Raw genomic sequence first — 24626 nt, 5'->3', positions numbered from 1 at the left:
TTTCGTATCGCTCGAATCAAAGGGCCCATACTTACCAAATACGAAAATCAGCTTGGGAAGCCAAAAGAAAGCAATGCCAGTGTCGTCTATCTTGTCGTCATTATATGGTACACCGGGACGGACCCGTATGGTATGTATGGGCATAATATGTGAGGAATGTGCAGCATGTACAAATGTGAGATCATGTTCTAAGTCATGTTTTATTGTGCGTTGCGTGATCTGTTGGTACGCTCGCATCAGTAACGGACAGGGGTATCAATCAGAACCCGTACCGTATGTATCTTGGCAAAGCGAAAGCATTTGTCGTTTCATAAAAGAAAAGAAAGTGGCCATAAAGTCATATCCAAGTCGTGAGAACATTGCACGTGCTAACGCGCGTGGAAGACATCCGCAGCACCATCTATGATCCAGCTTTCACGGGGTGTCTGCGTTGCTGTCGCACAATTATCCTCTTGCTGGTCGTCCTCTCGATTTGGCGTATATGTTCCATTGTCAATATCCTGGGTATCAATAGTTCCAAACGTCGTGGTGCTGTGCATCCGGTTTGTCATGAGCTATATGATAGATCGTTAGTGATGGGGATTAGGCTGGAATAAAGTAGTACTCACCCCTCCAATTGGCCGCGAGTAATCCTCGAAATCCCGTAAACTTGCGTTGCTCCTTCCTTCCACGGGGTCGCGCAGGCGGGGGTCAAGAAGCCCATCAGCCGTAGAAACGCGCGACTCGTCAGTGGGCGCAGGAGAGGGAAGCCCAAATGGAGGCAGCGTAGTCGCCTGCACTGTAAGCCATGGCCAGGCAGGTGGCTGCAAGCCATCCTCACGTCCTCCAATGGGGACGTGAGCGTACGGCGAGGAATGCTGCGGGTCGGGGTTGGAAAGGACGAATCTCGGGGATGTTGGCACAGAATCGGGAGGCGGGGTAGCAGGGGAGACAACAGTCGAGAAGGCCATCTTCTCAGCCTCTCCTTCGTTCTCTGAGTGCCTAGGCAGTTCTCTTGATGAATCTGCCTTGGGGCTCGGGGTGTTGCCCCGTCTGAGACGACCAAGGAAGGCTCGTACGCCGACGGGTTTCTCTTCCCCGAACCCACACACAGATGCAGATGTAGCAGTACTGCTCCCAGTACTCTCTCGCTTCCCTTTCTTCCATTTCGTAACGCGCCTGCTTTTATAGCTAATCGGGGCTGCACTCATCGCAAGTCCCAACGCAGGTCCCTGATATGACCCAGTCCCCGATGACGTACTGCCCAACCCAAATTCATACCCGTGCGAAGAGGTGCTCCGCAATTGACCCTGAGACGAAACGCTATGCAACGCGTCAAACGAAGAAGTAGTCGCACTCCTCATGCCCAATGATGGTGACGTAGGAGGAAGGGTGTGGCCGTTCATACTTCCCTCAGGTGAGCCGAACGCTGACCCGAGCCGAACTTTGTTGCCATAATCAAGATAAGAAGATCCGCTTCCGGCTCTCGTCAACAGCGGTTCCTCGCTCCCAGTTCTCGTCCTCGTTCCCGTTTCAGTTCTGGTGAGGAAGTTCGAAGTGGAATGAGAGTGATGCGATGCAGCTGAAGGAGCAGGAGCGACGCTATACCCCCCGAACCATGCAGATGGATCAGGACCAGGCGAACTTCTTCTCCGAGAACTATTTAAGGCAAGTGGAACATATGCGGACGGCGGTGGGGGAGGAGCGTACGCAGAAGGAGGCGGTGATAACGGGAAGACATACGGACCATCGTTATCCTCTGCTGGATGCGAATAGAGGGGCAGAGTAGGAGACGAAGCGCGCGCAATTGCCAATTCTCCTGACACTTCTCCACTCGTGTCTCCTTCAATTCTAGCGTTCCTTCCTGCGCCCATTCCCGCGTTTAACGCTGCGAGAATTCCTGCGTAACGTTCCTCCATATCTACTTCAGCATCTAGCGGGCCGCCAGGCGCCCATGGAGGAATAGCATTCGCGTCGCGAGATAGCTTGCGCTGCCGGCGGCGAGCACAGAACAGCCACAGAGCAGCGAAGGCGATGGCTCCGAGGACTCCGAGGGTAAGACCAATAATCGAACCAGGAGAACGAGAGAACCTGTGAGGATCTCCATTAGTATAATTATAGTCGATGACCTCATAACGAGGCCGCGAGGACAAAGAGCCTACCCGTTCCCTGTGGTATCTACTACTGCAGTGCTGAGCACCCCGCTCGTTGTCGTCGTCCAGGTGGTGGTGCCATGACCCGACAAGACGGACGTCAAAATCAACGTTGATGTGGAGACTGGCGTAGGGACGTATCCATCGACCTCGGTAGTACTAGTGGAAGTAATCAACGTGGTGGACGTTGGATTGATCGCGCTTTCCGAAGTGGACACCGAAGGATAGTTAAATGTTGGGGTTACATGCGATGACGACGAGGACGTGAACGTGAATGTGGGAGCGGAAGTCGAGACTACTGCAAAAGTAGATGCTGTCGTGGTCGGTAAGGATGAAGATAACGAAGTAGAGGAAAGAGGTATGGTAGAAGTGGTGGAAGATGAAGCAAAAGGGGATGAGGTAGACGTAGAGGACACGATGGTTGTCATAGTGGGTGTAGAGGATGATGACGAGGGTGGATGAGTGGATATTATAGAAGAGGAACCAGGAGAATAACTGTCAGAGTTTGCCGTCAAAGAAGACCACGAGGGCGTACTAGAACTTGACTCAGTACCCGTAACCGTCGACTCGGAGTTTGTGATAGACGACGAACTATAAATGTGAAGTTATATGAAGACCCTCGGATAGTTTCGGCAAGACTTACCTCAAACTGAATGACGTTGAACTGGACAAGAGGGTGGATGCAGTGCTCGTAGTTGTCGAAGGGGTGGTAATGGACTGTCCCAAATAACCATTTGCAGTATTAGATGGATATAAATTTGGCTGAAGTGAGGGTTATAAATTGAATAGAAAGACATTAAAGTGACGGGGAATGAGAATGAGAAGTAAACGAGGACATAGGTTGAGGACATGGTGGCGAATGTGATAATTGTGATAAGTGAGAGGGAGATACAACGTGAATGATGGCATGGAAGAGAAGAACGTATGGGGCGAATGTCATTGATCGACCACAGACGATGAAATGTTACACACACCTGGGAAGTCATTGCACCGGATGCCGTGAGGACTTGTGGCGATGTTGAACCTTCCAAAACCTCGTTGGTTGGGCTGCTCAATGGATTCAAGCTCTGGAATGTCAACGGAGAGAGCGGGCCGGTAATACTAGGCGCTGCGCCACCGGGTGAATGAGTGCTGAACGACAAAAACTGGATGGTAGTCGTGAAGTCTGCGGGTGGTTGTTCGACAATAGAATTGTAAGGGGGATCGAGGACCATATCTAGAAGTTCATGTAGATAGATAGTTGGGTAGTTGGCGCTCAGCGTAGTAAGTGTCTGAATTGATAGAGAAGGTCAACCAAGAAGGAGAAGTGAAACGTGTCTCTTGGAAAGAAGTCTAGAGGAAAGGAAAGTTTACACTAGTCAGAAAAATGAGAATGAATTAGCGGGGCTAGAAACGCTTACGAGAAGGTTTGTTGACAGAATGACTACAACTGTTTCGGCAACCGTATGTATAGTAGACTATGCACCGGTCGACGCAGCGACGAGAGGGTTCAAGCTCAAGCTCGCTGTGTCTGTTGAGGCCAATAGGCTGTAAGAGTATTCTGTGTATAGGAAAGAGGTGAAGATGACGACTTGGGGTCAGATTTACAGATATGAGCGCTTGTAAGGGATCACAGCGCATCGCATCGGGTGTGGAATCGTGTCAAGTCCCCTCTGTCTGCGCCAGAAAAGAGAAAGGGATTGCCATCAGTTGGTGTGTAAGGGAATCCCCAAACCTCCAGTTCCCAGTCACATGGTATAATAACCTTGTCAAAGTTTGTAAAGCATACGGGGAATGACGTCGCGTATTACCGCTAGGCAGTAGTAGTACCTACTACATAGAGCCGAGGCACTAGGGCCATGGAAGGCGGTGAGCACGCTTGAACATCACCCAATGTTCATCCTTGGATACTTTCCTTTTTTAGTTGACACGTTCCCGTTACTTTCGGGCACATGACTTACTCGGCCCTATCCGCCAAGTCAAAGAGAGGTCAGTATCCTCGTGTCTCCAGCATGCAATACGATCAGGGCACGCTTCTAGCTCCACTCTAGAACTATCCTTGACTCTCAGTACAGGCTTGCTGTGTTTGCCTTCAACTTTTAAACGTTGGTGCCCAGTCACTCGGATCCTCCCATTCGCAAGGAACAGGAACGAATTCGCTAAGACTCTCTGCTTTACTCACCGGTCTTCCGATCTCACAGTCTCGGTCTTTATCAATACCACTCCCCGAAGTCTCCGCAATACTCCGCATGTGTCATGTCTTCTTGTTTACATACTTAAATACACTTCACGTGTCCCCTAAAACATGACCACCCACCCATATCCGCACCAGCACTGCTCGAGAACCCTGCCAGACGACTTGCCTTAGGGACGTTGCACTGGTAGTATTCAGCGGGCACCTCACACAGCACTGAGGCATATATACTTCTGGTCTTCTCCGGAATGTAAACCTATGCAAATCCAGGCCTTCCATAGCATCACATCATGTCCGGTACATCGTAAAAGTATATCTTATCCTTTTTGATTCCGTCTGTATCATACGACGTCACTCGCCGTATCAGGCCATAGCACAACTCTCTCAGTATAGGCTTCTGTTCTTATCTTATCTAGCCTCATGTTTGGAAGTATATAATCTCGTCTAGATTTTTGCAATTCAGTACTTCGGATCCATATCAGTCCATATTACACACCGACAAGGCCCCTATTTAACAGATTCGATACTAGACCACGGACAAGTCGACTGGCGTAGCCGCATCAAGTCACAAGGTTGGAGTCGCTGTCAAAGTGGTGTTGGTTGTATTAAGTGCTGCGCAGCGCTCCAGAATCCCGCAAGTTATCACTGGGCAAATTCGACGGGTGCAAAGATTATCCTGGGTAACCATACATTCGGTAAACCTTGGCGGCAAACTCCTATCTTCATACTCCAGTTGCAGTCAAAGCGATCTTAAAGTATACTCAAAAGTACACGCAGGAATAAGGAGGCGTCTTGGATTCAGAGCGGTTATCCTAGTCTATAGAACCCCTGAAGACATCCTGCAAGCTCGGTTCTTTAACGCCGCCTAAGTCCAGTGAGGCATTTTTTGGCGCTGGTCGCAGTAGCACAGTACAGTGTGAATTTCACGCGCGGTAATACGACGCATCATATCCAGCGCTTCTGGTTGGCTTCTGGCTTATCGGCGAGCGGCAAAGTATATCGTGTAAGTAGTATCATAGGAACCTAATTTACGACATTTACCTTGGCTGGGTAAATTTTGTCGTTTAAATCAACTTATAAGCTAACCTTAGATATCAAAATGACGTCCACTGGCAAAACTTGGGCGGAACCGTGATGTCTATTCCTCGAACTACGATAGCTATGGTATGTAAGGTCAAAAAAAAAAACTCTATGCAATACTACAATAAAAATGCAATATGCTACTAGCCTCGACTCTCTAATCTTAAAAGTTCCTCTCTATCCTCCTCTCGTCATCCTCTTCTACCCGTCACCACACGTAGCATGTCGTCTTCTAGTCATCCCCGACGAAATAAAGAATTACACACGGAATAATCGCGTATACGAGCACTTCATATACACATTTACTTCTTGGCCTTCTTCTCCGGGACGAAAAGCCACCAAACGCTGATAATCAAACGGATACCTGTGCCGATGCCCAGCGTACCAGCAGAACCAATACTGTCGATCAATGCACGACCAACAAAGCCCCCGAGAAACAGGCAGAGAATAGCCATGACTTTGTGATCGCGCGAAATGACGAGTCGGCGAATGTGAAAGAGGTTGGGGTCAGCCATGAGCTCACACCAAGTCGTCGTGAGCACAACTGTATGAAGATAAAGATCAACAAAACGCCAATAACTCCTGGAGACGCCTGAAACATACCTGTAGTAGTGAACTGGGTATTGGTACGCTTCCCCATAATCCCCTGCAAGCCCATGCTCGCGCTCATGAACCCGATACACACAAAGGACAGCGTGTCAGTCCATGCAGGGTCGGCGCGCGAATCAGCAACGCTGCCCGAGTTACTCTGCCATATTGCGATAGCGGCAGCCATCGTAAATACGGTTTGAATAAATGTGCCGAGAGCCAGCCACAGTCGTGTCTTGCAGCCGATCTTATCGCCGAGGCGGCCGATGAAGGCACCGAAAATGAACGTGAGCACTGAGCAAAGCGCTTGTTGATCTGCGATATGGAAGGAGTGATCGTTTTGCCCGTTGAATAGGCGAGCGATGGCAAGGGCAAGCTATCGAATGATGTTAGTTAGGAAGGATCCTCTGCAATCGCAAAGGTACACATACTTGTACACTGTTTCCCGTTTGGAATGCGCACCAGACAAATACAGCAGAAAAAATAACCGAATCACTGGGGGAAAAATGACGAGTGAGATGCAAAGTAGATGAAGAGTAGGTCTACGCACATGAAACCAGTCATGAAGCAATATGCAGACAAGGGCGCGGTAGACTGCTCTCCATCAATTTCCGCAAGTAAATGTTTTTTCAACTTCGCCATAGTCATAGAACTATCTTCACCATCGCAGTTATCCTTCTGCATCGAATACTGCGAGTTCTGCCCGCTCTGCACGGCAGGTGGAGGTAACGTCTGGTTTTGGGCGGCGTTCATGTTGATCACTTCGAAAGTATTTGAATTACTATTTGAATCGTCAAAGGTACCACCACCAGGGTCGTCGTCGAGCTCAAGCTCGTTCTCAGAAACGGAGAAGAGATTAAAGTCAAAAGGAAGGGAGTCCTCACAGGAAATAAGAAGGATACCCTGCGCTTTTAAGGAAGAAGTCCGTCGATGTATCCGGCTGAACGGAGTACCCACCAGGCTCAGTCTGTTTTTCAGGATCGAGCGGGAATACGTTATGTACGCGGTGGCATTCAATTGAAATTTCCATCGTCATGGTACGATTTTGTACGTTCTTGGTTCATTGACCCTTCATTAACTCGTTAATCGCCTCTCAAACGCCGTCAACATGTGTAAACGTATATTTGCTTGTAGCGACGGAAGGCAGCAATAGAATTTTGACAAGTGCACCGTGGTATCCCGACTGACGCGTAATATACTCAAGGTGAGATGAATGGGACACTTGTCGTACAGTTGAATTTACTTACTGCCATGCAAAGGAAGTGACTGTAGCTGCAGTGGTGAAGGATTATTGATGTTCTTCTCCGGTATCACAGGTACCCGACCCTCGAAGATTATCGACTCAACGCCGTAAGTTTCCATTTGACCCCTGCAACGATATGATAGAGATATGTGTGGCGTGGAAGTAGAACATTCGCAGCGAATTCTCTTCACCACTTTGTCACCGACTCGCGGTAACTCCACTCCCATTGCACAAAATGAATGGATCTACTAACTCTTATCAGATACGATCGGAATCTGAAAGACCAAACTCCTTGGTACTTCGGTTGCTGCTTGGGAGTCGGTAAGCACTCATTGTAAAATATTTTACACGATTGTTTGGATCTGAGGCTGTTGCCAAATAGACGTCGCGTCAGCCACATAAACTGATGACTGGTGACGACCGCCGTCTTGAATGGCAAAATACCAATATCAAGCCATCACAGGACACCCACCTTGTCCCCCAGTGATGACAGTGTTGCTCGTACGGTTCGGCGCGCTCATGATAACCGAACTGCTATCCATGGAGGATAGCTCTCGATAGGAAATACAAATTCAGGACTTGTCGGTTTATCAAAAAAACAAAATAGGACTCCCCGTGCGGTCTACGGCAACAACCGACATCCAGAAGAGATAACGATGCATGCCAAGGACACTTTGGAGGAATGCCAAAGATAAGGGCCGCGCCACTATTGCGCAACGGATTTTTTTTATGCACGACTTGAAGGCCTACAGCGCTCCGACCAAAACATATTTTCACCCGACGTAGCCGATCTCTACTACATTGGCAATGGGCGGATCGATGGAGTCGGCTTTACCAGTGTATTTACCATGTGAATCATTCCAAACAAATTGCCCGTTGAGACATCACAACCGTGACTGTAAATCGAACGTTATAAAGAGCGCCGTGGACATAGACAGGGGTTATCTGACAGATGATCGCGATATTGATTGGGTTTATAAGCTTTTAAGCAGATTAAAATTAACTGCGTACACTTGTGCGGTACGTGGTTCGGACACTTAAGATTGGTTGGTCACTTGTATCTCGTCTCTATATTGGACGGCCGCAGTACAAAGTCATAAGAATGATAACTTACAGAATGCAAAAAAAAGAACTCTATGTAATACTGATAACCGATCGTCCAGCGCCCCAGTATCGTCTATACAAATATTTTATCCCTTCTCATTGTCCTCCTCTCCTCATCAGAAAACACAACGTACATACAGACAGAATGCTTTATGCTTACATCCTGGTGCTCTTCTCCGGAACGAAGAGCCACCACACGCTAACGACTACACGGATACCCGCGGCGATTCCGAGCGTGTTAGCAGAACCAATCTTGTCGAGCGACGCACGGCCGAAGAAGCCTCCAAGCATGAAACATATGACAGTGAGGATCTTGTGATCACGCGAGGGGACCAGCCGACGGACGTCAAGAAGCTTGGGGTCGGCCATGAGCTCACACCATGTCGTCGTGAGCGCAACTGCGTGGGTCAGGATGAGAAAAATATAAAAACAAAAAGTCGGTGGATGCGCACCCGTAGTGGAGAAGTGAGAGTTGACCCGCTTCGCCATGACGCCCTGCAGGCCCATGCTTGCACTCAGGAACCCGGTGAATGCAAATGACAACGTGTCAGTCCACGCGGGGTCATAGCGAGCATCTGCAACACTGCTCTCTCTACCTTCCCACATTAAGACTGCGGATGCTATCGTGAACAGGGCCTGAATGAATGTACCCAAGAAGAGCCATGCCCTTGTCTTGCAGCCTATCTTGTCGCCTATGACGCCGCCGAGGAAGATGGCAAACGCGAAAGATATTAATGAGCAAAGTGCTTGTTGGTCTACAAGGCGGAAGGTGGAATCGTGGTCCCAGTTGAGAAGGCGAGCAACGGCAAGCGCAAGCTATGTGTCGAACATTAGCTTGGGGTTTTCTCATTTTTGGAAGTGTTCATACTTGCACAGTGTTCCCTGTCTGAGAGCCACACCAGATAAATATAGCTGAGAATATGAGAGCATTACTGAAAAAAAAATCAAAAGTCAGTTACGAAGTGAGAAATATGTTCATAATGATGTACGCACATGACACCAGTCATGAAGCAATAGACAGCCATGGGCAATGTAGATTGCTCTGCATCGACTTCCACAAGTAAATATTTTTTCAACCTCGCCATGACCGTCACATCGTTTTCAATGGCCAACGCATCGATTTCGAAGTTGCACTTGGTTTCCCATATTGAAGAATACGAGGACTTTTTCTGGACGACTGGTGGAGGCAACACTACCGTGATATTGTCGTGTGCGGCGGTCATGTCGATGACTTGGGTGATCCCAACAGCTTCCGAATGTCAGTGCTACTACTAGTACTGCCAGAGAGGATCCTCCGGCGTGTTCTAGAAGACGGAGGAGCGATCAAGGTAAGGAGATAGATCCTGGAGGAAATGAGAGGAAGGGGTAATTTAAATACCCCCAGTCCGACTGAACCTATTCAGGCCTCTAACTTCGAGAACGATTCGAGCACTGCCTGAGGGTATGAATGGAGTTTCCATGACATGATTTCATTAACTCGTTACCCACCGTTTATCCGCCTTTATCGCGATTTTTCAACCTTGGCACTGTAAAAGAAGCCGATAACCGTTGAAACACGAGGATGAAAGGGATGCACCGATGCCAGTGAGCAACCCGGAATTTTCGAGTGGCATCAGTGAAGATCAACGAAACTCTAAGCTTGCCCACTCAAATCGTGCTGTGGATACGCCAATTCATTGAGACCCAGGACAAAGATAGACTCATCATGGTATTTACCTTGACAAGCTGTGGTAGGCTTTCCACGGAAGTGAAATGATAGGCGGTGCTCCTTGGCCCTTCGCCTTGTTTGACATGACAATGACACGACAAGGCTAGCATGAATTCGGGGAATCTCGGGTCAGTCATGTAATCAGAAAGAGGGCCGGTGACCCATAGAATCAGGTAAACCAAAGCACTTGGTGGCACTTGGCAGGAACATTTCCGTAAGGGTTGTTTGGATCAGAGGCCGTTGCCAAATATAGCTGCCAGATCGAGTCACTTACAAACGTCACCGATTCCTCTTCTTTCAGTCCTCCTTTTCGAATGCCCTTCAGTGATCTGAGCTATGTATGAAGATCTATGTGATCATGACATAATGTACGCGTGGCAAAGGATTTGCCATGAACGCTAATCGATGATGGGCGGCTGCCAGCCTGCCATGTAGTAGCAGCATGTCAGAAATTCCAGAACTCCCTGCACACCATCGACCCTATCATTACATACAACATAATGATGGTAGTACACATACTTACATTACATCAGCCTGGGTGTTGCCGGAAGTAGGCTCAGGAGGTGCGTTATCTAATTGGTTAACTGTCAAGAGGTAAAAAGTTCAACCTCAAATTCGCCGTCCAAAACGGATCGCTTGGCAAGTTAAGGAGGCCGGCCATCTGTGCGGAATCTTAGGCTGACCGATAACTCTTCAGTGTAGTTGATAATCCAATGCACTTGTATTCCCCCCCTTCGCTCAGCAACGCAACAGGCATTGTAGCAACTCTCCACAACCGAGGGAACGCTCTGCCTCGAAGGCGCGCCGTAGTTATAGCGTCATTGTCTAATCGAAGATGCGTACGGTTTTGGATATGGATGGCCATAATTTCAACACCTTCACAGGTCTGTATAAAGCAACGTGCTGGCTTGAACGAACACCAAGGAACATCGCAGCAATGGTGCGTGCTCATTATTTCTCTGTCCTTCATGACTTAAAAGCGCCTCTTCTGCGGTGACCGCGGTGACCTCCAATCCGCTGTCTTGGCAGTCTTATCAGCTGACTGCGGCCAAGTCCATAGCCGCAGCGTAACGAGTCCAATTTCGTAACACTGGTCGATTGACACGACGCTCAACTATATACAGCACACGCTTGGCCACCCTGGGGGATGGTAGGGAAGGGTTGGACAGCGCCAAGGAAGAGGTACAAAAAGATAATAAGTAAGTTTTAAAGGATGCTATATGGAGATAAATCCGTAGGTCGTACGACTCATATTTATGCTTATGCACAACGGCCTCAGGAGACAACAGGACGTGTTCGAGCATTGCATAGGCAACCACGAAGATCGAGTGGTAGTATCATTCTAGGACTGGACACACCTTGCACCACCCGTACAATCGTGCACTCAAGAGATAGTATCCCGCGTCGGCAGCAAGCATGAATTGTAAGCAACATCGAAGACGTCCCACCATCAGGAGGATATTTTCCCTGTGCTGCAATAATAGCGCTACGCTAATTCTGCCAAAACCATCAAGCTATGGTTATCCCTTACATAGACGAAGCGTTTATCCCCCCAAAAAAAGGAAGTAAAAAGGAGTCAAGATCCTTGCAAATCTTCTGGTCTGTTTAGGAGTCTACCCTCCATTCCGCCCTCAACCATCACTACTTGACCTGTGACGTGTCCAGAGAGGGTAGACGACGCAAGAACCACAACCTGTGTTGCGACATCCATTGGTATGGCCACCTTCTTGAGCGGAATCCTACGGTGGCACAAAATTCAGTATGAATTGCGTACTGAGTCATGCATGATAATGATATCACTGACGTGGCCAATGCGCGATACACGGTTTGAGGATCCTTCAAGGTTACTTTAGTCCTGGATGTCTTGACCCAGCCAGGGAGCAATACAGTTGACCCTGCCTTTTGGGGCTATCTTCACAATTTCGTTCTTCAGTGTCAGATTCAACCCGTACATCATTGCTAGAATATGATGAGTTTGTGCCTAATTGCGCAGGAAATCATTACTTACCGCTCTTTGTCGCAGAGTAGTCCCCGTGGTTGGCTTCACCATACTTCCCAGCAGTACTTCCGATAAGCACAATCGCTGCCTTTTCCTTGATACAAGAGGACGCATTTTCAAGATGCTTCAAATACTCTCTACACACCAGGAATGACGACGTCAGGTTCGTAGTTATGGTGGTGTTCCACCGGTCCAGTGTCATCCTTGCAATGGGGACATCTGACGTAGGATATACGGCGTGGTTGACGATGGCTACTTGAGCGGGGCCATGAGGCATAATAGACAGCGACTCGAACATAGCCACCACGGCCTCCTCTTGAGACAGATTCGCCTGGACATGTTGAAGATTGGCGTTCGAAGCCAGAAGCTCCTGGATCGGGCCAAACTTCGAGTTATAATGTGCGGTCACATTGGCACCCAGCGCTGACGTTTTCAACTCAATACTCGTCATTCAAGAACAAATGTCTGATATACCGCAAAACAATTTTACAGTCTCGAGCCCGATGGCGCCGCTTGCCCCTGCTCGAATTGTCAGGTCAGTAGTGCCATAGGATATCGTAGAAGTACGACCTGTAACGAGGACATGCACTCCTTTCAATCCGAGATCCATGAGGCGCTGTAGCAGTGTGTGCTGAACGATAACCAAGTGATTCGGATAGGTGATCAGTGATCAAGAGTGTCGAGGTGTGAAATGTCGAGTCGCAAAGCCATATATATGCATATGCATAAGGGATAATAGTCACCTGTTCAACTGGCGCCTTGTAATCAGGCGGAACAGCCTCGCAATTATGAATAGCTTTTGTAGACACGTGCAGCACGGGCGCCTTTGACATCCTTAGACAGGTAAACCTGCTGAAACACTCGGGTTATAAATGAAAACTGAACCTGTTAATGCTGACCAGATTGGTATGTTATAATTTTGTTACACCCTTGTCAAATATATCCTGCGATATCAACTATTCACCGACGGTTCCGACTTGATAATATACCTCCGCATCCGCCAGTCTGAGCAGCACCTGTTCTCATCTCGTCCTCATCGAGGCCGGCCTCGGATAGGATCTTCTCCACTTCTTCAAGGATGGGCTTGTACTCCGCTAACGGTGCACAAAGTGTATGATCAGCGACCCGCAGTCAATACCGACCAAATATGATGAAGCGTACCGTATCGCTCTTCTGCAAAGCTGAAGCCATCCCTCCTGAGTTGTTTTCCCCGATTCTCACTCACGCCGTGGGCTTTCTGTGTCCAATATTCGCCTTGATGATCATCAGTGCTGAAGGGCAGACTGTGAATAAAGTAAAACTTACGACTTCGAGCATAAAACATGGCTAGCGTTTCACCTGGTCCTGGTGTGCTAATCACATCCTCCGCAGAACGCGTGGTGTCTTTAGACACACCCATGAACGCTGTCGCTTGCGCATGTAACTCGTGGTGCTTTGATGCTCCGTCAATCTTCACTGCACCAACTGCGTAACCCAATGTGTGCACTCACCCGTACATCTACGGGCTCGTCTACTTCATCGATGGGGTTCTCGCTGAGCACTTTAAGCTTGAAGTCCGCATCATCTTTCCCTATCCGCATCTCGTCATCACTGTCATCGTCCTCATCGCTCTCCGCATCTTCGTCATCCTCGTCGGTACTGCTCTCGTCGCCCTCAGCTGGGATAACGATGCCGCTGTGCTTGAGACACGTGTACCGTTCAAGCTTGTCGAGCTGGATCGAGTAGAAATCGTCGAGCGTGTATTCTCGCGACCCACGCTCGAAGATGCCGCCATAGCTGATAGGGGAGGAGACGTGATTCAGGCACGATTGATCGTTACAGAAACCACGTACATGTACAGTGTGTTCCTCAGCACAGCTAGCATAGCGTTGTACCGTGGTATTGGGGCCGTCAGCATTGGGTCGTCAGCATCAACATCGGGCTCCTGCTATTCTTTTCTCAATATCCAACACCACCTGCATGAGTGAAATCAGACCTCAGGGCGCTTAGTCTCTTTGGTCTTGACTGCATCATCATCTTCGTCCGAATCTTCATGTGCACCCTGCTGAATAGCTACAGGCTTTTGCCTTCCACCTTTCCCAGCCTTTTTCGGCTTCTTGAGTGTCATCGATTGCCAACGCCCATTACCAGCGAGTTGGTATCCGTAGCTACGCAAAAGTCGGTCAGTCTCCTGTTCCACGATCGACAGAGCACGCAAGCAAAGATAACATCTCACGAGGCGATCCCGTGTTTGAAACCCGTATAAAAAACCTGCACAAGAATACCCAGGCTCCTTACAATGACTCACAGATCGTTCCAGAACACGCTCTCGAGGCTTTCTTCATCCCTTTCATCGTCTGTCACACCGCCAAACAGGATGCCCATACCCTTGGCTGACCACAGCGCCATCGTGCAACCACTACGGGTGTGCGGCGCGAAGGATAGTTTCTTTCGCCTTTCCCATTTTAAAACCAGCGGATCCGAGGAGACTGTGGACGAGGATGGAGACGGGGAAGTTTCGAGGGACATGCTGTGTGCGAGATGAGGTGTGATAGGAAGCAAAAAACGGCAAATCCTACCGGAGAAACCAGGTGTCGTCGAGCATCACGCCAACAGGACGTTTACCCTTGGTGTATTCTTTACAATAACCTCCTGCATGTATTATAAGAGAAGTGGTGTCAGATGACGAAATTGAGAACGTACCATGTAAAACAAGGCCGTCTGGCGTAGAAAGAAATGAAAACCCGCTTCTTGCGCTACGTAGTGGTCAAGGTTAGGTCCAAGTCACAGAAGTAAACATGGAACAACGCACGACGGTTTCCGATCAGTATCCTTAAAATCGATTTGTCGCCATTTGTACTCTTGAGTGTCAAATACCCAGGTGTCGTTTAAATATTGGGCTTGATTGATATATGCTAGTGCATAATGAACAAGCGGCATCCCATGCTAGAGACGTACTGCGAAACCCTGGGTCATAAAAACCGCCAAAGAGGACTATGTAGTGCTTCCACATTGCCATCCTGTATCACGCTAAGCATAGAAGAAGTACGCAAGCATTTCTTACGTACCGATGTCCTGACCTCGCACTGGGCCTGATCTTAGTATCCAAACGATCCCACGAATGAGTGCTGATATCAAAGCACCAAAAATCCCTGTAGTGATGAAAAGTATTCTGATACAAAGAACTAAATTCGCCGCCGAATAGGAAGAGCTTTCCTCCTCCAGCAGGCGAAGCGATCACGGCATGTGCGCTGCGTGGCCCAGGGCATGTAGGACTGACGAACTTGCGCCACTCGTCCTTGTCAGGGTTGTAGCGGTAGACGTCGTTGTAGAAATAGGCCTTGCCATCATCGCTGAAAAATTCTCCTCCGATGCACCACAAGTAGTTCCCGCTTGGACATGGGGTCAGAGTCGCATTCGCGCGCCTGGAGGGTGGGCCCTCAACCAACTCCTCCGTGACCTTGTGCGCATCTTCCCACTCATGCTTCATCTACTAGCATGCACGATTGGATCAGCACGATCACGGATGCATGTGATGAAAATCACCTTGTCGAGGATGGCCTCCAAATCTTCGTCTTCTGAAGGTGCATCAGTCGTTTTTTTGCTCTTCTTCTTTTCTTTTTTAGTAACCTTGGCTTCTGCTTTCTGCTTTTTTGCCGCCTTTGCAGCAGCTTTATTTGTATGCTTCTTGTCCTTGCCCATCGATGGTATTGAATATTGAGCCGTGTGCTGCACAGCCACGGCTAATCAGTACGAAGTATAGGGGAGCTTCCACTGGCAGGGGCCTCATCAATATCTCTCCTTTGCTTTCAACCAAAACAACAACTATATTCTTTCGTCTATGGTCTGTCTAAAAGAGACTAGGTGAGAGAGCTTCTCTCATGATCATCAGGTTCTTCATCCGACTGGTGTATGTAGTCTAGTCACATTAATTGTGTTATAGCTTCCATTCCACAGACATCCACGGTGGGCCAGTCCGTGTCATTTTTCAGTATTTACCCGTCGATCACAACCGGGCCATACCGGTGACCCGGGTGGATATAGCTCGATGTTATGCCGATAAGCAAGTGCACATGGTTTGTGCTACTTGAGTTATGTTGTGCGGTACGTCTGTCACCGACAAAATGACACTTAGTTCGAAAAATTTACGCCTCGGCTGTGTAAGAAGTCAATCAGATAGTCATTCCAGCCAACTCCAGGAGGCACATCAAGTCGCATATCGCTCAACTACGGCATTCGGACTATACAGCATTAGAGCAACTTTGTGACGTTCTCTGGTGTTCCCCCGAGCCAGATCATCAGTATTTATTCGGTCAACATGGCTGCCAAGATGAGATTCACGTAAAACACATTCAATTGCTTCTACGCTCTAGACCATGGCCCGACTAGCGGTAAGTAGCTCATCGGCAAAGCGGAGCAGCCGGGTCGCAGCGTGCCTTCATGGTATAAAAGGCGAACTGCAATGCGTTTGATTCTTCAGAATCCACCTCTTTCAACCAGCTCTCCACTTGCAAGCTCCCCCACACTCTTTCAACGCATTTCCCTAGTCTTTCTACCCAACACAATGTTCGCTCGTTTCTTCGCTGTTACTTCCCTTGCGGCCCTCGCCGTCTATGGGAATAGCATACTATCCCACTTGGAGGTCAGAAAGCGGGTGATGATGGGAATCTGCGTCTGCCGAATTATGTGCACCGGCTTGGGGATCACCACTGGCAATGACTTTCACGATCCCAAGGAAACAGTACTTAGCAATTGGATGATTTCAATGGAGCGTGTCCTCGTCACGACTTCAGGTATACAAGAAGCATCCAGGAGAGCATGAAACACCGGGAGCAAGATCAGTTTGTGTTCACGTGAAGAAGGCAGGTTTTTCACGAGTAGATCAAGGTTTGTTACGCTTCCACGTAGGGCATATTGCTAGAAGTGAGACGTATATAAGTATTGGGTCTGTGTGCAGCTGTGATTACCAGCCAAAATCGCACCTGGGTGTCATGGGGTAGGGCTTTCAACGCACTTGTTTCTTGAGTCGAGATTTTGTACGCCATCGATGATCTACGTTTCAGACAATTATTTGGCGGCGAGTTCGCCGGATACCGTGAAAAACCCTGATATCAAGATACGATCACTTCATGTGAACGTGCACACATTGCTCACGCATGGGGATTGCGTGAATTCTGGTACTAACAAAGCGTCAGGAAACCGTCATACTATATAGTATGTAGTCCCATCCGCGGAATTCTTGAATACCGAGGCCCCAAAAGGCTGTGAACATCGTGGTGATCGGGAACATTGTTCTTACGACACTTGCATCAGTTCAACTGCCGGCCTTCAGGAGCGATGATCAACGAATCATGTGATCATCATCTAACACAGGCCTATCCAAACAAAGCGTGGTGACCATTGAAGAAACCTGAAAGCTTGCCATTTCAAAAAGTCTCGACGAGCATCTGTACTCTCTCCGCCTCGCTTGCCGGAGAGTGTAAAAGCTCATCCAAAGTCTAAAAACAAGGATCTATCAGCATCCGCGAACATCATATGGCAAGAAAGTTGAAAAGTGAAGAAAACACAATAGATCACAACCCAACAAACAGATGACTCACCTTCCCCACCGATAAGAATCCCTCCACAAGGCCCCCAAACAAGCCCCTAAACGCCTGATCTCCCTCCAGTGCAGCCCTCGCCTCCTCCCAAGTCAACGGCATACGCCGCCTCACGCCCATTGTCTCCCTCTCTGCCTCTGTCATCTCTGCAGCAGGCTTAGCACAACTCTGCTCAACGAGCGGTGCTTGAGATTGGATACCAAGGAGCCCGGAGCCGAGGAGACCGGAGAGAACGAGGTAGGGGGAAGACGTGCCGTCTATACATTTGATTTCAAAGCGGTTCTTCGACGCAGCGTTGGCGGGGGTTGCAGGCTCTGGTTCTACGTGCACAGGAGCAACACAAAAGCGCACAGGCGCTTCGCGGTTATCCTTCCCCCACGCGATCCATGTACCACCGCTCCAAATCCCATCGAGCATGCGTGCATAGGAGGCACGTAGGGGTAGTGTGAAGGCACAGGCAGCTGGAAGGTGGTTGAGTAAACCAGCTAGGAAAACGCGTTCGAGAGGAGTGAGAAGATTGTCTGATGCCTGATTCTTGTTACTCGCTGGCGACTGAGTTCCAGATGGTTGTCCAGAACTGACAGGGTGCACAGAGATGTGAGTGTGTGCTCCACTGCCACCTATATGAGAGTGCAAATCAGAGAAGATACTAGACTCAGGGTGCGAGGAATAGCGCGTACAGTTATCCATATTTAACCTGGGTGCAAACGTCGCACGAAGCCCGTGCTTGCTTGCGATGTTGACGATCGTCTCCCGTGTGTGTACGAGCGCATCAGCAGCTTCAAGAGGTGGCAGTGGACCCGTCACGATCTCGTACTATGTTGCAGCATGCAGTTAGCACACCGGAAATCACGAACAAGAGGTTGGGACCACCAACCTGCCCTGGCGCTCCTTCGGAATGATACATCATCAATTCGATCCCACTATCGACGAGTCCATGCGCGATCTCCTCGATCACTTCTGTTTCTTTGGTTCCTGAAAGTAGCGCTCGCGAGTCGTTCCAACCGTGCGAATTGACCGCCTCGATCGGATTCGTGCTTTTGAGGAGAATAAATTCGGTCTCAAATCCAACGAGAAACGCAGCATTGTGAGATTTGGCAGTGCTGAAGGTCTAATTAAGTTCAACATTCAAATTGTGTTGGAGAGGACGCACTCGACAATACGTTTCAGTGTTGATCGTGGACACATTGGCACACCCGTGCCAAGCACCCGACCTGGAGCAGGGACCTTGTCCTGGAACCAGCCCATAATACTTACATGACCCGGTGCATAGGAACACAATCTAATGGATGATAAGTCCACCACATGCAGGTACTCCCCTGTGGCCCCAAACCCAGATGCGATCCTGATACCTGCGATGCCGAAGAGGCATTGGGAGATAGTTATCCCCGGTCTAGAGGAGGCGAGAAGGCGCTGAAAGGATGAGAGGGGAAGAACACGAATGCGAGTATCGTTGATTAGATCAACCCAGGTAATGCGCACGGTGTGTATGTTGTGCGCTGCGAGAGACGACAATGGAAGGGTCTGAGCTTTGGTGGTCTGAGGCGAGTAAGGTAAATATCCGGGATTGCCAGTGGTGGGCACTTTCGCCATGCTTTGATCACTAGACATCTCTCAATCGTAACCAGAGAGCTGAAAATCGGACAAGAGTAAGAAACAGATGGTCAGATACAAAGCTGATCTGACCTGATACTAGTATACTTTTTATACTACCTCGGGCGTTAGTTACATAGTGCTAGTGCGGACTTGATTTGTAAACCTATTCATCACGCGCAGTAAACCGTATCATATTTACACAAATAATGTATATGGAGATTCAGGTGCTAAATATTAATAGTCTTGGTGGTAGTACGAGCGGAACAAGGAACAACTGTCTTCCTTCTTTCAAGGCCTGACTTGGGGAGACTAGCAGTACGAGCGCTGACTCGGAGTCCCGCTGAGTTTGTGGTTTGTCACACTTCAAAGTTTCATTTCCGCACCAAGTTCGCATCTAAGTCTATACAGCACTGTCAGCACCGCCCACAGAGGCACATCTCCCTTCACCAAATGCTATCGTTGACATCTGCGTAGCCATGTCAGAATCTGAAACAAGCTGGGCATGATACCGTCGCATGCTGATCACAAGTCGGGGTCCAAGAATGAACTGCTGAATGGTAGTGAAAAGTTGCAAGAATCCCTCGTGGATGATGTACCCAGTCGGATTGTTTTCCTGCCACGTACATCAACACGGATATCAATCGCCATCAGATATAATAAACGCACAATCCCTGGGTATAGGTTGCTGAGGTTCATGCTACATGTGAGCAGAAAACTACAATGCTTGAGTGGGGTTAATTGACTAGGGCAAATGACTCACGCGAAAAAGTAAAGCGCGTGATTTTTCATCAAGACCGAAAAGCAGTCCTCTATGCCCCAATCCGGGGTTGTCTTGCGCAGTTCGAGAAGATGCTTCACGAAGATCCACATTGCCAGCAGGAACGTCAAGAGCTCCCACGTCGTTCCAAGAATCCATGTTTCATCCACGAGGCGAGATCGGGTCAAGGAGATGCATTCGTACGTGCCGAATAGGACAAATTCTTCCGCTGTTTGTGACGAACATGAACATACATACGCAAGAATCAATGTGCCGACCTACATATTGACAGTCTTATCGGTTTAGCACCCAGGCCGCCCATTATTGCCTCGCTGAGGGTAAACGGGATAAAAATGATGATTAATCCAGTGAGGACTACCCTCGACCGTTGGTACATGGCATATATTCGGACAATTACGATCGCTCCACACCGAAAGAGTTAAGCCGATATGTCACCAAGTTAACGACAGCACGTACCACCTAACGCTGCGTTAACCACCATCGAAGACCAGTACATGATAAGTTCCATGACGGCACCTATAATACGTTTTGTGAGCACAACCTACTTCCCATCGAACGATCGTCGAGCAACTCACACCTATCAAGGTCCGAAGGTTGATGAATGAATTAGATATTGAAGCGCAAGTGCAAAAAATGTGAGACTGACCCCTATGGAATGATATGATGAGAAAGCGAGAAACCAAGTATGATTGATGTAGTACATACCGAGTCAGGCATATATATTGTTGGTGTGTTGACTGTGATCGTTTAGCGTGAAGCTTGTCGATGACAACGACACCGATACATACAAAGTATATTCGCGCTGGAATGATATCATGTGAGTTCGAAGTAAAAGCGCGAGCACTTAAGGACTGACACAGCATACAGTATACCTGTATAACGAACCTTGAGTTGCCAATATCAGCGAGAGTCGCTCATCAAATCATGAAAGAGGTTACGAACGAGGGCATACAGAAAGGTCATGAACGACCAGCGTTTTCCCTGGCGAAAGTAAGTATCCTGCATCGACAAGAGTTCGCCTCTTCAACTCACCCAGATCAACTCGAACTTAATCAATTGCTATCGTTAGCTCAATGCGACGACAAAATGGCCTGTAAACGTACTTCTTCCCCGACTCCAAGCACTAATAAAGTGAGATAAGGTGATCAACAACGCGCAGGAGGCGACATTCGTAACTCGCTCACCGTAGTCATACATCACCACCACAGATGAGGCGACTGTGTAAAAGGAGAGATGATTCAGTATCCAAGAGCGAAAAAAACGGCGAGCCTCTACATGGGCGTACACACCGATAAAATAGCCGTATATCTGGGCTTCCCCGATCTGCCCCAGCCAGTGTGGGTTGTTTGAGACGAATGGCATGACTGCAGGACAAGAAGGAAAACGAAAGTATCCGTTAGTAGTTCACAGCAATACATGATATATAATAATATTGCAAGCAACAAGTTCTGGTCATCATGATCCGATCATGAGGAAGCTGCAAATCACTGACGGGAATCAGCGGAGATAGCCAGTAGTGGCATTTGATGCACAGCCTGCAGCCTGTACTTATGACAGAGATTTCACAGCTTCAAGGGTTCTCTTTGGGCTACCAGACCAGCTCAACAATTCCCCCGTTTTTTGTCTACTCAAGTTAGAGCCTCTGTGAAGCTTGCGCATAGCCAAAACCGGTGGCTATGTACACCAGAATGTGTCGGTCGGACGCTTCAGCCAGAACTACTATGATTCTGGAGATCTGAGAAATTTTGATCAATCCTCAAATCAATTGTAATTGACAGTCACCTTTGATGAGACCTTTTGTGTAAAACGTACTTCGTGCTTCTCGTGTGTAGCAAAGTACTTATACGTGCTAGTACGTGTAACGTGAACCGACCATCGTGTTGTTGGCGATTATGTATGCAAACTTTGAAAGGTCAACGCAATTGTTCGGTTTTTTTTCGGCAATGTCCCTCGCTCTCTCCTCGGACTTCGACTGATCTCAAAAGGTACTTGTTGAACAGGATGGTGCTGTGCCCACCGTATGCGGAGAAGGCAAGCTGCAACTGCAAGGGGTCGCATTGAACCCATTGAACTGAGGTGAGAGAGGTTGGTGAGTCGGGACTCTGAGACTCCGTCTGTTTAGCTCTGAGTTTTTACTTATGCTCCGCGGAGAGAGAGCAGGCGCTCGTCGACAGACAACAAGCATGATGACTTTCTCGAAGGTTAAGTATGTAGTATCACACCTTTGTTTGGTTAGATCTGGTGTTAAGACCGACCTAGACCGACGGCCGCATAAATCTCATCAAAAGTTATCAAAAGTCTCTCAAGAACGTTCCGGCACCATCATGATGCAATCCCGAGCGGTTCTAGGAAGCACTCGCGCCAGTGTCTTTTCCCATTCCTAAAATGTCTAGTGTCGAGAACACAAGAACGGCATCGAAACGCTTTCTCGATATCCTAAACAGCTTTTCACATCGTTCAGCCAGAGTTGGCTATAGTACGAAGAACTCAAGTTGCAGCTCCAATACGAACCCCCGCAAAGTTTACTATGATTCACTCGAGGGCGCCCGTAGTAGCTGGCTTCTGCTTTCTGCACATTAAAACTGTCTTAAAACTTTCCATATGTCTGGCTAGAGGATCCTAGCTCATTTCATACAACAGTGATGCATAACTACGAACGACCAAGGCTATCAAGAACGGATATCCATAGCCCCTGTGTGGCATTAATGCCTGTGTCAGCCGGCGACGCAAGCGCTGGATGGTAATATATCCAGGACGAACGCCGTCATCGATATGTGTCCACCAAGTTCGCCACTAACTAACGCCAAGGCCTGAAATATGACCATACTGGTCTTGAGTGATCCCAGCTGGTGGCGAATGATTAAGACGAATCGTTATCCAGCTATTTTCAGGTGCATGGAGAGCAAGCCGGATGATGTTGGTCACGTCTCACATCATTTTTTATTCTGCAGTCGCATCCTCTACTGTCATGGTGTACGATTGGGGTAAGCAAGGTAGTTTTGAAGGAACGATGGATATCCTTACTGCAATTTCCAGCGTTGACATCCGGACGAGAGGTAGGCTAATGCCATCAGTATCGGAGTGGCTGTCCCGCTCACGATGATTTTACAGATTGAACTGGTCTGGGTGAGCAGAGCATCAACTCAGAGCTACTGGATAATTCGATCAATTTGGGGCAGAGGCATTCCTGGTTCCTAATGACTGTCCTATATTTTGGTGTCCGTAGCTCATCTCATACACAGTTGGCAAGTTGTATTGACATCAAAAAAATTATAGGTGCGCTGCGTTGGAATTCCATATTTTGCGTATGCTTGCAAGGTCAACAAGTTGGCACTGTACTAATAAACCATCTCTCATGATCAGCATCAACATTCTGTGTACGATCCTCACATACACATTCTTTCTTCTGACAAGCAGCATGCAGCAGTTTTTCCGTCGGTCCCAATGACGAATGTAGTGAGTGTTCTGCGCTGATTGTGCGCTGATGCCTGCGATTCCGGTCCAACTAACTGCACTCATACGTAGGAGTGAAGTGAGATTCCCGACCAGCTTGTCAATATAATGACTTGCGACAGGTGTGAGTTTTCGGTGGGCAATGGACCCTGCGAGGCTCATGAGTAATTGTAATTACAGGCACTATTCTTCACTTCGCACAATCGTGGATGCCTCTGGTCGTTAGCACCATGCTAGAGGGGCTACTCATCTGCAGTACCTCAGTGATATTAACTTTATCATGCAAGTCATCATGATCGCTCGGTTACATGCCATATACCAGCAATCTAGAACTATATTCATGTCTCTGATCATAGCCTCCCTGGCTGTCACGATCGCCTGCGGAGTGATCGTTGCGAGAGAAACTAGCCATATGACTGGTAAGCTTTAGTTCTGAATGAAATTCTTATGCGCATCAGACTCATCAGATAAATACCAGAACATTTGGTGCCCGGCGTCTGTCAGTGCATTCGCGAGGCTGAGAAAGACCCACGACTTCTAAATGCCGGAATTTGGATACTCACTACAGTATGGGAGGTCTTCGCCTTCTGCCTTTCAGTCTGGATTGCTGCAAAGCACTTCCGTGAACTGCAGCGACCATTGACAGGATGGAATATCGGGAACCGTTTCACGATGCTAATCAAGACTCACGTGTTTTACTTTGCAGCTTGAGCTCTAGTTGTATCGTGATTACCTTTTTTTCCGCTGAAGTTCTGCACGCGATAGCTTTACTGCTACTTCTTTCCTCGCCCTCGGCTCGCTGTCTACGAAGCTGTTGGTATGTCGATTTGTGACTGACATCTGCATCCTAGCGCTCCTCATCATTTCTGTTAGGACGTATCTTCGGTGGAAGTCGCGAGAATCGGGGGTGGTGTTTGTCAAATTGCCATGCTCATGCAAATGTTTCTGCTGAGACCCCGCCTCATTCTTAGCGTTCGAGAATGCTACGCTAAGCTTGTGGATAACTTCGATGCAGGAACTGGCATGGCTACAATTACTTTCCAAGAATGCTTACGCGCGTCAACTGGCGGTAGTGTGTAGTAATGAGAGCGTTCCAAGTGGTCAACACTCGTCGGGTGTTCTGCGGCAGGGATTACTTACTGTATACACTTACACGGAGCTGCAATCGGGCTCATCCCACTGCAGATGCTTCA

The 24626-nt window shown here is 48.4% G+C and overlaps 8 protein-coding genes across 8 annotated transcripts; 1 reads left to right on the top strand and 7 right to left on the bottom strand.

Annotated features, from left to right (window-relative positions):
* Positions 1-361: 361 nt before the first annotated feature.
* EDB91DRAFT_643847 (uncharacterized protein) lies at positions 362-3568 on the bottom strand. Its single transcript, XM_041327973.1, has 6 exons — positions 3533-3568; positions 3107-3464; positions 2776-2849; positions 2142-2723; positions 609-2070; positions 362-554 (listed from the first exon to the last, which is right to left on the bottom strand). Exons 2-6 carry the CDS (start codon positions 3344-3346, stop codon positions 369-371), a joined length of 2544 nt encoding a protein of 847 aa, XP_041174331.1. The 5' UTR covers positions 3347-3464; positions 3533-3568; the 3' UTR covers positions 362-368.
* Positions 3569-5424: 1856 nt separating this feature from the next.
* EDB91DRAFT_1348837 (uncharacterized protein) lies at positions 5425-7009 on the bottom strand (the record flags this gene model as incomplete). Its single annotated transcript, XM_041325990.1, has 5 exons — positions 5425-5929; positions 5989-6349; positions 6405-6468; positions 6524-6881; positions 6931-7009. The coding sequence occupies 5 exons, from the start codon at positions 7007-7009 to the stop codon at positions 5688-5690; spliced, it is 1104 nt and encodes a 367-aa protein (XP_041174330.1). The 3' UTR covers positions 5425-5687.
* Positions 7010-8268: 1259 nt separating this feature from the next.
* Positions 8269-9918, bottom strand: EDB91DRAFT_643745 (uncharacterized protein). The gene is made up of 5 exons (XM_041327972.1): positions 9809-9918; positions 9314-9755; positions 9189-9252; positions 8773-9136; positions 8269-8718 (listed from the first exon to the last, which is right to left on the bottom strand). Exons 2-5 carry the CDS (start codon positions 9541-9543, stop codon positions 8477-8479), a joined length of 900 nt encoding a protein of 299 aa, XP_041174329.1. The 5' UTR covers positions 9544-9755; positions 9809-9918; the 3' UTR covers positions 8269-8476.
* Positions 9919-11604: 1686 nt separating this feature from the next.
* Positions 11605-12637, bottom strand: EDB91DRAFT_1238608 (NAD(P)-binding protein; the record flags this gene model as incomplete). The annotated part of the gene is made up of 5 exons (XM_041321744.1): positions 11605-11767; positions 11833-11891; positions 11923-11987; positions 12037-12450; positions 12502-12637. 5 exons carry the CDS (start codon positions 12635-12637, stop codon positions 11605-11607), a joined length of 837 nt encoding a protein of 278 aa, XP_041174328.1.
* Positions 12638-12888: 251 nt separating this feature from the next.
* On the bottom strand, positions 12889-15728 carry EDB91DRAFT_1149256 (uncharacterized protein). Its single transcript, XM_041319362.1, has 13 exons — positions 15553-15728; positions 15075-15499; positions 14965-15026; positions 14819-14906; positions 14710-14762; positions 14586-14658; positions 14315-14536; positions 14003-14174; positions 13860-13951; positions 13518-13803; positions 13333-13459; positions 13189-13281; positions 12889-13121 (listed from the first exon to the last, which is right to left on the bottom strand). The coding sequence occupies exons 2-13, from the start codon at positions 15494-15496 to the stop codon at positions 12988-12990; spliced, it is 1824 nt and encodes a 607-aa protein (XP_041174327.1). The 5' UTR covers positions 15497-15499; positions 15553-15728; the 3' UTR covers positions 12889-12987.
* A 1851-nt stretch (positions 15729-17579) lies between these two features.
* On the bottom strand, positions 17580-19199 carry EDB91DRAFT_1057527 (uncharacterized protein; the record flags this gene model as incomplete). Its single annotated transcript, XM_041314081.1, has 4 exons — positions 17580-18226; positions 18287-18422; positions 18484-18709; positions 18760-19199. 4 exons carry the CDS (start codon positions 19197-19199, stop codon positions 17580-17582), a joined length of 1449 nt encoding a protein of 482 aa, XP_041174326.1.
* A 147-nt stretch (positions 19200-19346) lies between these two features.
* EDB91DRAFT_1348835 (uncharacterized protein) lies at positions 19347-21355 on the bottom strand. Its single transcript, XM_041325989.1, has 13 exons — positions 21270-21355; positions 21165-21197; positions 21084-21103; positions 21013-21027; positions 20923-20961; positions 20837-20865; positions 20769-20782; positions 20682-20717; positions 20437-20496; positions 20242-20382; positions 19963-20188; positions 19869-19917; positions 19347-19815 (listed from the first exon to the last, which is right to left on the bottom strand). The coding sequence occupies exons 1-13, from the start codon at positions 21340-21342 to the stop codon at positions 19603-19605; spliced, it is 948 nt and encodes a 315-aa protein (XP_041174325.1). The 5' UTR covers positions 21343-21355; the 3' UTR covers positions 19347-19602.
* Positions 21356-23362: 2007 nt separating this feature from the next.
* On the top strand, positions 23363-24293 carry EDB91DRAFT_643550 (uncharacterized protein). The gene is made up of 3 exons (XM_041327970.1): positions 23363-23440; positions 23614-23852; positions 23912-24293. The coding sequence occupies exons 2-3, from the start codon at positions 23714-23716 to the stop codon at positions 24142-24144; spliced, it is 372 nt and encodes a 123-aa protein (XP_041174324.1). The 5' UTR covers positions 23363-23440; positions 23614-23713; the 3' UTR covers positions 24145-24293.
* Positions 24294-24626: the final 333 nt, after the last annotated feature.

The sequence above is a fragment of the Suillus paluster genome, assembly GCF_016628075.1.
Source record: "Suillus paluster strain FC165 chromosome Unknown EDB91scaffold_53, whole genome shotgun sequence".
Taxonomy (NCBI): domain Eukaryota; kingdom Fungi; phylum Basidiomycota; class Agaricomycetes; order Boletales; family Suillaceae; genus Suillus; species Suillus paluster.
Note: the sequence above shows the minus strand (reverse complement) of the source record. Positions and strands in the feature narration are given on the sequence as shown.

Bases quoted from the DNA above. Each gene is read 5' to 3' on its own strand.
- EDB91DRAFT_643550 (XM_041327970.1), top strand. From the start codon at position 23,714: ATGCAAGTCATCATGATCGCTCGGTTACATGCCATATACCAGCAATCT. The intron at 23,853-23,911 runs GTAAGCTTTAGT...GATAAATACCAG, and splicing joins AGAAACTAGCCATATGACTG to AACATTTGGTGCCCGGCGTC.
- EDB91DRAFT_1348835 (XM_041325989.1), bottom strand. From the start codon at position 21,342: ATGCCATTCGTCTCAAACAACCCACACTGGCTGGGGCAGATCGGGGAA. The intron at 20,383-20,436 runs GTACGTGCTGTC...TTCGGTGTGGAG, and splicing joins GGTTAACGCAGCGTTAGGTG to CGATCGTAATTGTCCGAATA. The intron at 19,816-19,868 runs GTGCGTTTATTA...TGTACGTGGCAG, and splicing joins GCAACCTATACCCAGGGATT to GAAAACAATCCGACTGGGTA.
- EDB91DRAFT_643847 (XM_041327973.1), bottom strand. From the start codon at position 3,346: ATGGTCCTCGATCCCCCTTACAATTCTATTGTCGAACAACCACCCGCA. The intron at 2,850-3,106 runs GTGTGTGTAACA...TATTTGGGACAG, and splicing joins CCGGTGCAATGACTTCCCAG to TCCATTACCACCCCTTCGAC. The intron at 2,724-2,775 runs GTAAGTCTTGCC...TCACATTTATAG, and splicing joins TCAACGTCATTCAGTTTGAG to TTCGTCGTCTATCACAAACT.
- EDB91DRAFT_1149256 (XM_041319362.1), bottom strand. From the start codon at position 15,496: ATGAAGCATGAGTGGGAAGATGCGCACAAGGTCACGGAGGAGTTGGTT. The intron at 13,952-14,002 runs GTCTGATTTCAC...AAAGAATAGCAG, and splicing joins AAGAGACTAAGCGCCCTGAG to GAGCCCGATGTTGATGCTGA. The intron at 13,804-13,859 runs GTACGTGGTTTC...CTCCCCTATCAG, and splicing joins CTGAGGAACACACTGTACAT to CTATGGCGGCATCTTCGAGC.
- EDB91DRAFT_643745 (XM_041327972.1), bottom strand. From the start codon at position 9,543: ATGACCGCCGCACACGACAATATCACGGTAGTGTTGCCTCCACCAGTC. The intron at 9,253-9,313 runs GTGCGTACATCA...TTTTTTTTTCAG, and splicing joins TGCTTCATGACTGGTGTCAT to TAATGCTCTCATATTCTCAG. The intron at 9,137-9,188 runs GTATGAACACTT...TTCGACACATAG, and splicing joins AGACAGGGAACACTGTGCAA to CTTGCGCTTGCCGTTGCTCG.